Source organism: Budorcas taxicolor, chromosome 12, assembly GCF_023091745.1.
Source record: "Budorcas taxicolor isolate Tak-1 chromosome 12, Takin1.1, whole genome shotgun sequence".
In the NCBI taxonomy this organism is placed as follows: Eukaryota; Metazoa; Chordata; class Mammalia; order Artiodactyla; family Bovidae; genus Budorcas; species Budorcas taxicolor.
In genome coordinates, this window is record NC_068921.1 from 28,634,325 (window position 1) to 28,647,431 (window position 13,107).

The 13,107-nt window shown below is 37.8% G+C and overlaps 1 protein-coding gene across 3 annotated transcripts in view; it reads left to right on the forward strand.

The window, feature by feature from the left end:
* N4BP2L2 (NEDD4 binding protein 2 like 2) overlaps window positions 1–12,124 on the forward strand; it is a 68,515-nt gene extending 56,391 nt beyond the window's left edge. For 2 of the 3 annotated variants that reach the window (XM_052649878.1, XM_052649880.1), the window contains 5 exons: window positions 2,872–4,628; window positions 7,389–7,474; window positions 9,263–9,309; window positions 11,299–11,455; window positions 12,101–12,124. In XM_052649878.1, coding sequence (XP_052505838.1) covers window positions 2,872–4,628; window positions 7,389–7,474; window positions 9,263–9,286 — 1,867 coding nt within the window. In that variant the 3' untranslated portion in view covers window positions 9,287–9,309; window positions 11,299–11,455; window positions 12,101–12,124. Of the gene's footprint in view, window positions 1–2,871; window positions 4,629–7,388; window positions 7,475–9,262; window positions 9,310–11,182; window positions 11,456–12,100 lie in introns of all 3 variants that reach the window. The other variant, XM_052649879.1, reaches the window with a different exon arrangement.
* Window positions 12,125–13,107: the final 983 nt, after the last annotated feature.

Sequence of the window (13,107 nt, forward strand, 5' to 3'; positions counted from 1 at the left end):
TTACTTATTGAATAACTGTAAGTTTGTACTTTCTGACCACTTTCCTCCAATTCTGCCCAACCCCATTCCCCACCTCTGGTAACCACAAATCAAACCTCTTTTTCTATGAGTTTCTCTTGTTCATTTTGTGTTAGATTCCACATATAAGTGAGATCATACAGTACTTGTCTTTCCTTGTCTGACTGATTTCAATTACCATAAAGTCTTAAAGGTTCATCCATGTTGTCACAAATGGTAGAATTTCCTCATTTTTTATGACTGAATAATAGTCCATTGTATATGCCACAACTTCTTTATCCATTCATCTATTGATGGGCACTTGTTTCGATGTAATGCTTCTGTGAACATGGGGTACAGATATCTCTTTGAATTAGCGTTTTTATTTCCTTTGGATATATTCCCAGAAGTGGAATTGCTGGATCACATGATAGTTCTATTTTTAACTTTTTGAAGGGCCTCCATGCTGTTTTCTGTTGTGGCTGCAGTACAGAAAATTCTGAAGCTTCTCTTTGTTTCAGTTGCCTTTTTGAGATGGGAGTAAAACTGACATTTGCCTTATTACATATGGTTGTTATGAAGAAGATTAGGTAAGTTTGCACATTTAAAGAATTAAATAATCTTAATACAGAGTAAGTGTGCATTAAATAGCTTTTTTTTTTTTTTAAAGGAAAAACCAGTTTTCAAAGTAGCATTGTGGACCTTAGAATTCTTGGTAGCATAAGGAGCTCTAAACATTTTTGTGATGAACTATATATAGGAACCCATTTCCTTAGTTTAGAGTTCTTCCTTGTGCAGTAGAGAACTGTTTAAAGGGACAGTGGCTACACATGAAGTGCATTCAACTCCACAGAGTCACAAGGCCTGGAGTGAATCTTAAGTCCATTTAGTCCAATAAATAAAGCAACGGCAAACACTCATTCTTTTATACCATTTAGTCCAATAAATAAAGCAACAACAAACTCGACTCATTCTTTTCCTCTTTGCCCTACAACAAGATGGTGCATGTTTGGACGAAGACAGTGGAGTTTGTTTTCAGAACAGCAGACCTGTCTGCAGTGCATATTTTACAACTGACTGCACCTTAGACTTCAACTAGACCTTTTGTTGGCGTCTGATAGAACTGACCATAAAGGAGAGTTACTGCCAAAGTTACCATTCTTTACTCCACATCCTTTTTATAGAAACCCCATCTTAACTGCTTCTCAGAATTTGCTGTCCTTAATGTTCTTTTTTATATTAAAATTTTGTTTTAAATTGAAGAATAGTTGATTTACAATCTTAATGTTCTTTCTAAACCAACATCAAGGAATATGTAAACAAAGGCAGCAGCAATTAGTTAACAAAGAATGAGATATTCAGGGGTCTTGCCTATTGAAAATTGCCCCGCAACATGGGATGGAATAAATCAGGCCAGAGGCTGGGGTAGTTTTAATAAGCTCTTTTGTCCAATGCCCAACCAATTTGACTGATGTATCTTTTCCTCATTATCTTTCTCTACTTCAGTGTTTGTTTGCTTGTCTAATTGTTTGTTTTCTGTTCCTCTTCCTGGCATTTTTTTCCCTCAGATATGTCTGTTGTCCTTCCCCCACTACATTTTACTTTCTCCATCTGTACATTGTGAAGAGAAGATAACCAAACCTTTATATTTTAAATTAGAACATTTCCTAAGTCCTCTGTTTTTCCCTCAGGATCTAAGATTGCTTTTAATTAAGGGGCACTGTGAACTTTTGGTGTGCTTGATGAGAGCACCACTGCTCGTTTGGGTAGAAAAAGTTTTCACTTGAAACTGTCCCTGGCATTGCAGGATAGTTAACAGCCCTGACCACAGTGCCAAGTGCCAGTGACCCAAAAATGCCTTCCCACATTTCCACACACCCCCACAGAGCAGTGGTGGAGCCTCTGATTTAGAACCACTGCTTACTAACCTACTAGAAGCATATCATCCCAATACTGAATTTGGCTGCTCATCATCTGCCGTTCTTTACAATTTGATGGAGCGTCTTAGTTGCCAAAGTTTTTATGACTAGAGAAAATCTACTTGAGCCATTAAAGCTGTGTCATTTAGACTATATCTGTCACTTTTCAAAATTCAAGATGTTGGGAAAAGTAAGTTGTTTATTGGTGCTTTGCAGTGTTTAGTCACTCAGTCATGTCTGATTCTTTGTGACCCCATGGACTGTAGCCCACCAAGCTCCTCTGTCCATGGGGGTTCTCCAGGCAAGAATACTGGAGTTGGTTGCCATGCCCTTCTCCCGGAATCTTCCTTACCCAGGGATCGAACCCAGGTCTCCCTCGTTGCAGGCTGATTCTTTACCATCTGAGTTACCAGGGAAGCTATATATACTTCATATATATATATACACTCCATATATATATATCTCCTTCATATATATATGTATATTTCATATATATATGTATACTTCATATATATAGAGAGAGTATCCTAAGGAAAACATTAGCTTTTCATAAAGTTATTTGTTTATGAAATGAGTTGTAACTTTCTCAAAGTGTATTCAGTTTTACTTTAAAGGATTAAAGTTTATCGCTCAGTCAGTAAAGAACCTGCTTGCAGTGTAGGAAACTCGGGTTCGATCCCTGAGTCGCGAAGATCCCCTGGAGAAAGAAATGGCAACCCACTCCAGTATTCTTGCCTGGAAAAGCCTATGGACAGAGGAGCCTGATGGGCTACAGTCCATGGGGTCGCAATAGTTGGACATGACTTAGTGACTAAACCACCACCATAGTACAAAGTGCACACACATTTTAGAGTCTCTTGTACTAATGATTTGTAAATCTGCACATTGAGTATAATGTTTTAGTTTATATTGTTATACAAGTAATTAAGTTATAATTTTCTTTTTTATATTTCAGAGAAAGAGATTTGAAGAAAACTGGGCACAGGTTCAGCAAAGCCAGGAAGAGAAACAGAAAAAGAAGTAAAAAGCAGAACGGTCATAATAAAATCATGGAGGAAAACTCATTTGAAACCTTAAATTATCTTACACCAGGAATTCAGGACCCATCTCAGAGTGAAGAGGAAGACTTAGAAGAGACCAAAAGGGAATCAGAGTGTTCCTTAACTGTTGGTCTGATAAATGAAGTGGGAGATTTTGTGAATGTCCATAAGGATAAAAGACAGGAAGACATAAATTCTGAAAACAGTTTGCCAGATGTTATGTCTGTAGAGTTGGACAGTCCACCAAAGAATTACCTCCCTAAAGATAATGATGACTTGTTTCTAAGTTTGTCGTTGATGCCAAATGAAAGTTTCGTTTCTTGTCCAACAGTGATTCAAAATCTTTCCTATGTAGCAAGCGATGACTGTTCTGTCACAGAGGTAGAGGAGCGTATTGAAAATAGGAATATCATGACATTAAACACCCAAGACAAATTTGTTGAAGCCCCATGCTTGTTGATGCAGAAGGGAGAGATGGTAGATGAGAGTCTCCTGAATGAAACAAGTCCGTGCCGTCAGTATACATCCAGAACATCAGATAAAGTTTTAAGACAGGAACAAGCAGTAAATACAACTAAAAACAATAATTGGGCTTTTTTCTCAAATGATTTGTCTGATGGTGATTTACAGTTGGGCTCTGATAGACAACCCTATTCTGGTAGCTGGCCTGAGGGGCCTCATAAGTTTATATGTGAACAGAGACCAAAGAAAAAGAGACGGCAAAAGCTGGCTCATCCTGACAGCAGGGGGCAGTTGATCAAATTGATCTCCACTTCGGAAGGGCCAGGAAACAGTCCAGAGACATTGATAGAAGAGAAGCTATCGATAGAAAATGAAGACTTGTCATCTCCAACTGAGAATATAGATTCAGTCATAGAAACAGAGACAAATATCTTTCAAACCCACTTCGTTAAACTGGATATCCTGAAGAGTACCTTACATTCAACAGAGACTAAAAAGAGGAGGCAGAAAAGGATTTTTAGTTTGGCACCAAACTTTAACTTACTGGAAGAGAGTCATACCAATGTAAAAGAAATGGGGAAATGTGACTTGTTAACAGAAAGCCATGGGCTAAAAATTATTTTGGAAGAAGAAAAAGATGAAATTTCAGAAATAAATAATGAAGAGAATAAGCAACATATTATGACCTTCGATTATCATTCATCGTGGTTTTACTTTGACATTTACTTTGACATTGTCAAAGATTCTCTTCTAAATGTTGGTGGACAATTTTATTCTTATTACCTGCTATTTAATAGAGTAAGGCATTCTATGTATTTTTACAGAAACCCCATTCCTTCTCTTATGCTACAGTATCCATCTAGCTTTTGGAAGATATCTTTTTCAGGCAAGAAACTATTTTCGACTTTCAACTCTCAGAGGAGAGTAGATGATAAACTAAATGATGTAAGGTTTACTTCTTCAGAAATTTTAAGTAGCCAGCCTGATACTTTGTACTCTTTTGGTGTCACCTCTGATCTTCACTCCTTAAATGAAAGTTTTGTTGAAAAGCTAAAGACATGGGAAGAACCTAGGCCTTTACCATTCCTACAAACTCAGGATAACCAAGATTTAACAAGCCCTGACTACTTTGATTCTCTTGAGCTACCATTATCACAGGAGTTTGCCTTTCAACTAGTAAAGCTTTTTGGATCTCCTGGAGTTCCAGTGGGTAAATTGAGTTTATTTGGTACAAATTAAAAGTCCAATTTAATATATATGAGTAATTTTTGAGGTGTTTCTACCTTGTGTTAGTGATTTCTTGCAGTTAACTGATCTTGCGATGCTTTTCAGAGATGGAAGTGGAGGATGTATAGCAAATGGTGCTTGATGGAGTCAAGCCCCAACTCCCACCACCAGGATGACCAGTAGTCTGAAATGTCTTTGAGCATGTTGAATACTTAGACTCTCAATTTAAACAGATAGTAGGAAGAATGAAGAATGAGACAGGCTAACAGTGATTGGTAACAAATAGAGATGGACTGCTTTATTTTTGGAAAAATCTTTCTGCTTTCTACATTTCCCTTGTTTAGCATATGACCGTTTCTCATTCACAGTTGGGCTTATAGATATGAGAATAATAAAGTGATGGACAATGAAAATCAAGTGATGAAAAAATACCTGAAATCAGTTTAATTTTTAAAGACTGTCTCAGAAGGGTACTGAAAAGAAGGTTAGGAAGGAGTCTGACTGGTTGACTTTTTTTAATATTATAAGTAATATTATTATAACATTATAGGTAAATATTCCAAGTAAATTTCCTCTAAATAATATGCCTACTTGAGATACTGAATATCTTAAAAAGTAAATGAAGAACATATCCCAATTTTTCTTTGTCTGTAAGTCAGTTGCACATGTTAATGATTTCATGCAATTATATGTCCCCTTCCTTGGGGACAGAAGCTGTAAGAGCCAAGAAGTAAAGCTCCAGTCCCTGCATCCAGTATCTTCCTGATAGTCTTTTTCTTCTGCACCTACCATTGAGCCTGGGATTCTCTCACACTTTAACTTCCAGTGGTTTTTACTTTGCTCCTGAACTTCTACTGTTTTCCACATATTTGGTTAATGGAGCTCAGACTCAAGGTTGGTTAAATCTCAGAGTCTGAGGAGTCAAAATTATCAACCTGTTCTGGTGTCATTCTTCCCATTTTTGTAAACTTTGTGAATAACCACATCGTTACTGTTTGCTGCCATTTTCTATCTTCCTAGATGCACCAAAGAAACATACCAATTTTAAAAGTTAAATCGCATTTGCTTTTAAGCCAGGAATCTTATTTCAAAGTTCATATTCTGAAATTATATGCAAAATTCTTTGTGTCGTTTTGTGCCATTTTTCTGGGAGAAAGTCCTTAGTTTTTATCAGGTTCTCAGGGATGTCTGTGACCCCAAAATGTTAATAATCACTGCCTTAGATCAGCACCAGAAGGCATGAAGGCACTAGTGGGAAAAGATTCTAAACCTCCTTCCCTGAATGCAGAATACCATCATAATCAACAGTAATGATCCAGCATCCATTAATTAAGCTTTGGAAAGCTTTTTAGAGGAAATAGACCTCATTCATCAAGTAGCTTACCTTCTAAATGGGGCGACAAGACTAACACAAAATTATTGTGCATAGAAAATATAAATGATAAACTTATGAATATTTTATGAGTGAGGTTAGCTGTGCCAAAGAGATTGTAGAAGAGAATATGGGGTTGTGGTTTTGTCTGGGATGGTTCCAAATGGGAGTGAATTGTAAACTGTGCTTATATCATACAAATGTGACTTAAAAACAGAGGGAAAGAATTTTACATTTGGAAATAGTGTATGTTTGAAAAATTCCTGCCTGGCTAATCCCATGGACAGAGGAGCCTGTCAGGCTGCAGTCAATGAGGTCACAGAAATAGGACCTCTTTGTGAAATGAGGTCTGAGCATGAACACAAGATGCTTAAAAAAGGAAAAGAGAAAACTCTAAATGGAAGCTGTAAACCAATTCGTTTATAGCCGAAGGTTGAAGAAGCAAAGCTCTGGCATATCTACAGCCTTGTCGATAAGACAGGGAACTTGAATTCTATTATTAGGAAGTCTGTAGAAACTGTGGTGTTGGAGAAGACTCTTAAGAGTCCCATGGACTGCAAGGAGATCCAACCAGTCCATTCTAAAGGAGATCAGTCCTGGGTGTTCTTTGGAAGGAATGATGCATTGGAAAAGACTGATGCTGGGAGGGATTGGGGGCAGGAGGAAAAGGGGACAACAGAGGATGAGATGGCTGGTTGGTATCGCCGAATCGATGGATGTGAGTTTGAGTGAACTCCGGGAGTTGGTGATGGACAGGGAGGCCTGGCGTGCTGCAATTCATGGGGTCGCAAAGAGTCAGACACGACTAAGTGAACTGAACTGAGACACAGTAGGATTATATAGTAACCATATATAGACCTGAAGAAACCAAACTACTCATGTTGCTAGGGATGTGCAAGTATAGGAAGAATATCTTATATGGTTTAGTGGACTTGCTTATGGGCATCTTAATTGTGAGGACTTTTTCCCCATACACTCTTATGTGGAAGGAGCAATTTGCAAGAAGACTAAACTTGCTGTGCCTGCAATATTCTATACAATGTCTCAGGAAATGATGCCTACCTAAATTTTATGCCCTGTGACAGTACCACTTGAAGCTGCTAATGTGTATATATTTGTATTTACACGAGAATATGAACTAAGATATACATCACTTTGCATACATACATAAGCATTTTTATTGAGTCTGGGTAGCGTTTGCTAATAAGAATCTGAGACAAACTAATTCCTGCTTTAGCTGTCACTGGAATAGCTTCAAAACCAGGCTTTTATCATTATGGAGGTCTAGATATCATGTTTGCATATCTTCATATTCAGGGTAAAAATATATGTGACAGAGATGAAATTTGTTCTCTTCCCCCCCACCCCCAGAATCTTTGTTGCCAGAAGACTGTATGGTTCCCCTCGACTGGAAGACACTGAAGATGATCTACCTACAGTGGAAGACATCAGTAGAGGTATATTTTTATGCTTTCAAAGATCTTCTCTAACTGGTTTCTCTTTTTTTATTATTAATTTTTAATGCAATTTTTAAAAGTTACTTTCCATTTATAGTTATTAGAAAATACTGGCTATACTTGTGTTGTATACTACATTCTTTTTAAAATAATTTTACTTATGTATTTATTTTTGGCTGCTCTGGGTCTTTGTTACTGCACGTGGACTTTTCAGTTGCGCAGAGCAGGGCCTACTTTCAAGTTTCATTGTGTGGGTTCTCATTGCCATGGCTTCTCTTGTTTCAGAGCCTATAGGCTCTAGAGCACAGGCTCAGTAGTTGTGGCACACAGGCTTAGCTGCTGTGCAGCATGTGGAATCTTCCTGGTCCAGGGGCCCAAGCCCATGTCCCCTGCATTGGCAGATGGATTTCCAAGCACTGGACCACCAGGGGAGTCTGTATGATAAATTCTTGAGCTTATCTTACACCCAGTAGTTTGTACCTCCCACTTTCCACCCTTATATTGCCCCTGCCTCCACTAGTTTTTTCTCTGTATCTGAATCTGCTTCTTTTTTATTAATTAGTTTGTTGTATTTTTAGGTTTCACATATGATGTTTATAGTATTTGCCTTTTCCTTTCTGATTTATTTCACTTAGCATAATGCCGTCTAACTGGTATCTTTAAAAAAAAAAGAAATCCTGTTCATCAAATGTAACATGAAGAGCTACATCCCTTGTATTAAATTAGAGAAAGGATGTATGTGAATGGTTGGATAACCTATGCATGTTTCAGTTAGTCCCAGAAAGTTGCATTTAACTCCCTAATGTTGTTGTAGTGTAGGCTGGTATAAGGATCAACTGTGGGTGACTGAGGTGCCTGTTTTAGGAGAGTCATTTATTTATTTTTTTTACATCTTTTTCTTCTGTCCACCCCTCAATCTTGTTATAATAGAGTAACAGCTACAAATGAGATTCATATTTACTTAACTTGGAAGCACCTCATTATTGGTACTCTGGTGGTCCATGATGGTTCTGACAGGCTATTAATTTCCCAGGCAGCTGGAGGAGGACTGGCTGAGAAGGTTAGAAAGGTAACAGAGACTCTGGAAAAGCCAGTCCTCTGTATCATGTAGTGAGGAGAGGCTGGAATTCTGTTTATGTTAGTTGGTAGTTACTTAAATGTGCCCAAGGGCCATGCTGCTGCTGCTGCTGCTGCTGCTAAGTCGCTTCAGTCGTATCCGACCCTGTGTGACCCCATAGATGGCAGCTCACCAGGCTCTCTCATCCCTGGGATTCTCCAGGCAAGAACACTGGGAGTGGGTTGCCATGTCCTTCTCCAAGGCATGAAAGTGAAAAGTGAAAGTGAAGTCGCTCAGTCGTGTCCGACTCTTAGCGACCCCATGGACTGCAGCCTATGCTAGAGGTACATTTTGAAATAAATAATAAAATCAAGGTTTAGGGAACTATTATAGAATTATATGTTCAGGATAGTAGGTATTTCTTATCTTTTCATGTAAACACAGCTGTGGGAAAAGTAGATTCATTTGTGTGCTCAGGTAGTAAAACCAAATACACTTAAAAAAATTTCTTATTTCTCCTCATTTGCATGGAGACCTTGTTGCTACCTAAATACATATACACACATACACAAACACATGGATACTTTAAATGTTTAAACTGACATTTGTGTTTATTAGGTGTCTTTCTCATTTGGAGAGTGTTCCTAGTGAGTTAAATGATGGTGTAAAATTTAACCCCAGTGCCCTGTATTAATCATTATTATTATATGTATTTTAATTATAATTTCTAGAAAAGACAGAAGAAGATTGGTTAAAAAAAATGAGAATTCCTTGAACTGTAAGTACAACTTATTCTGGAGACCTGTATATGATCAGAAGGAAATGGATGTTGACATTATTTGGTTGTAGTAGCTCATATGTACAATTGAAGAGTAAATATAAAAAATGTAGTCTGTTACCATAGCAACCCTGTGTGCTGTTGCACATGTGATGTTTTTATTTCCTTTAAACATAGATCTCTTTGTGAAATACAACAAAGCTTAGATTGTTGCTACCATATTTATTTTCCAACTTTATTTGTTAGAATATATTTTAGAGTATTCTGTCAATACATAGTTTATGATGAATTCTCTTCCCCACCCCCACCCCCCACAGATTGATATATGGTGAGGACTGGGAATTAGGGATATAGGTTATATTTAAATATTAAAAGATTCTCTAGGAAAAGAGGTAAAATATTTAGACAAGTGCATGTTATATTTTAAACTTGACACAAACTGACATTAAAATAAACACATTGCACTTTTTTTTTCAAATGCCTAAATTATGAGATAAACACAGCTGCTACTATTTCAGTATATATCTGCATTTGATAAGAATTGAAAGTACTCTGCATTAACCATATGTTTTCTCTTTTCATTATAACTCTTATTTCTAAGAGTGTTCTGTGTTTCCATTTCTCAGCTAACTAGAAACGCACATATACCCAGTAAAAATATTTGTTTGTTTTAAACAAGGTTCTGCTGAAAGAAGGGGAAAGACTAAAGATTTGGGAGAAGAGATTAGAGATTTAAAGGACCCACTAGAAAATGTGGGATAGATAGAGGAGGGGAAGAGATTCCAGAGAAAGGACATGAACAAATTCATTCATTTGTTCAGCAAATGTTTATTGAGTTGCCTAAGTTTAGACATTTTTCTACACACTGAGGATGTAGCAGTGAAAACTGGCCTCATGGAGTTTATGTGAGGATCGAAGCCCTCAGTGTGACACCAGGATAAACTGCACACGATAAGCATGGGCATATTTGGCAGTGGCTAATTCGGCAGGTCTTTTATGTCTGCTGACTTTGTGTCAAGGACACTTTATGAACCATACTTTTGACGTTTTGTGTTCATCTTTTACATTCATGCTAAACTGACTGCCGTCTGTGAACCTCATAGAGCAGGCATCCCTAATTATTCGTCTTCTCTTGTTGGGGAATTTTATGAGTGCTGTAGCTATGTACAGGATTTTTATGACTGTAATGAGAATGGGCCTTTTGGTTTTGTCTTTGGCATAATGATCAGTGGCCCTCAGGTGGTAAACAGAAATTTAAAAAGAAGGAAATAGCAAGAGAATGTGGTTGGCTCTTGGAGCCTCAAATCCTCTTCCTGCTGGTGGCCAGAGTGTTTATACTGCCTAACTCCTTTAAGGAGGTAGGGCAGCCTGCTGGAAAGAGGATGGGTTCCCATCTTGAAGCTCCTGCTGACCGGCTATGTGACCTTAAACAAATTGCCTTCTCAAAGCTGCAATTTTTTCACCTGAAAAAAAAAAATAAACGGTTTATGATACTAATCTGTCATGGGGATATTAAATGAGGATTAAATGAAATAACTTGTGCAAAGTTTTTGAAAAATAATAGGCTCTTAGTAAGGGTTAATTCCCTTCCCCTGAGTATCTTTGTTGGTTGCAGCTTTGATTTCAGATGCTCCTGGCAGAGCAATGTATTGACTTAATAAACTTGTTAACACATTTGCATGAAATTAAGTGTATTTATTTTTAACTTAACAGTGTAAAAAACTGGATCATCAGGGAATGGGACATAGACCAGGTTTTGATTTAGAAACAGAAAGTTGGGCAAAATCCAGAGGACAGGCTCTTGAATGAAGCAAGACCAGGCAGGGTGTGGGGGCTGTGGGGACAGTGTGAAATTCTGGATGCTTGGTTGCAGGGGCGCGTATATAGTCATGAGCTTGGGAAACTGACAACAAACTCCATTCCTGTCACCATTCTCTCTGGACTTGTCTGGGCTTGTGTTTGTTTGCAGTTGAATTCTCCATCTTCCAGGTACTGTTGAAGATCCTGTTCATCAAGAAACAGAGCTCAGTGCCAAACTGAAGGATAATGTAGAGTGATACATTCATTGGAGTGAAATTGGTTTGAATAATCTGTTCAACTATTCTGATCAGTTTCCTGAATACTAATAAAAAACTCAGCAAAAGAGGTAATAGCTTGAATAATTTATTATCTAATTTTGAAGATATTTGCCCTATTTTATTTCATGAAGAAAATAAGACCCAGGAAACTTGAGTAGACTATTTTTATAATTGCATCAGAATAGAAGGATAGGCCCCTTTATCCAAGCGTGGGTCAATGATTCCATTTCTAGAATTTCAAATCCAGAAAGCTCTGAAAACCAAGTGTTTTTGTTTTGTTTCTTAAATGTCTGGCATTAAAACTAAGTTGGCAGCAAAATTTGACCTAAACAGTCAGATTAGTTTTACTCCTTATTTACCCCAGTTAGTGTGACTTTTCAGACATTTCACTGGAGAAATATTAATGTGTTTAATTACCAGGGGTGCCCTAGATCCCCCCTTAGAACTTTCTGAAACAATTCTGACCTCAAGGATTTTGGTTAGGGATTGTGGGACTTGCACTATACTACAGTAACTATTATTTTTATTATTGCTATTATTTTAGTTTAATTGTACTTAACAGATTTCAAATATGAAAATTCATATTTGAAAAACAAGGTGTGATTTCTCATTATTCAACATGTAGGCATTTATGTAATCCCTGTTTTCGGAAAGGGAGCATTGCCTGCCTTATCTTACCTTCTACTCTTCTCATCCTGTTTTATCTTCTCCAGGGAATGAACCTCCAGGCTTCTCTAGAGGGCTGGCAGCTGCCTGACTGTGGATGTTTGTTTCTTAAACAGACTTTTAACAGACTTTCCTATTTAGAGCCCCACCTCCAGCCCTGAAATTTCCAGTTCCTGAAATTTTAGGGGTTATGCAGAGTAAACAGTATTTCTTCTTGGCTTTCTATAATTCAAGTTTTGTTTCTTAATTGTTTTTCCAAATTAGTTAACACTAGGCCTTTTGCTTTCCAGTTTTTAATTATTTTGTTGCTGTGATCTTTTTTCCTACAGTTTATATTAATACTTAAAAATAATAATCATATCCCCCATTCTCCTAACACTCCCCCACCCCTACCCCCCACACACAAAAAAAGTGTCTACATTCTCCTGGGGTTCAATGAGAGAGTGGAAGCTAACTATTTGTGTTCCATCTGCTTGGTTTGGAATTGAGTGTTTTCTTTAAAATAGCTCAACATTTTCCCTAGTTCATTTTGTACAGTTTCAATTTATCTTTCTGCTAGACCATAAGTCTGATTCAGATAGAGACCAAGGTATCCAATGTTTGGTTGAACTCCCTGAGATCTTGCTCTCTGTGCAGGCTCCTAGTGCTGTTGTGAAACTGGACTCACTTTTGGCCTAGAATGGGATGATTTCAGACAAGAGATGATCAGTATTAGGGTTGAAACACAGATGGCTGCAGAGGAGACTCTGGCATCTGGGAAATCTTTGCTGTCTTAGGGCTCTTCAGTAGCAACATTTATGGATTTCTAATGAATACACCACCATGGCTGTGCATAAGGGTAATAGTATAAATATTTAACAGTGAGTATGGCATAGCTAATGACCAATTCTGAGATTCTGTGACGTTTTGAAGCGTATCAGCTAACTATCCACCCAGACTTGTACTTAGGGCCCAGGATGCCCCTAGCTTTCTCCAGCCACTGCCTTTATTACCTTGCCCTAATTTCCAGAGTGGAGCTTTAGAAAAATGGGCTGGGACTACTTTCCCCACCTCC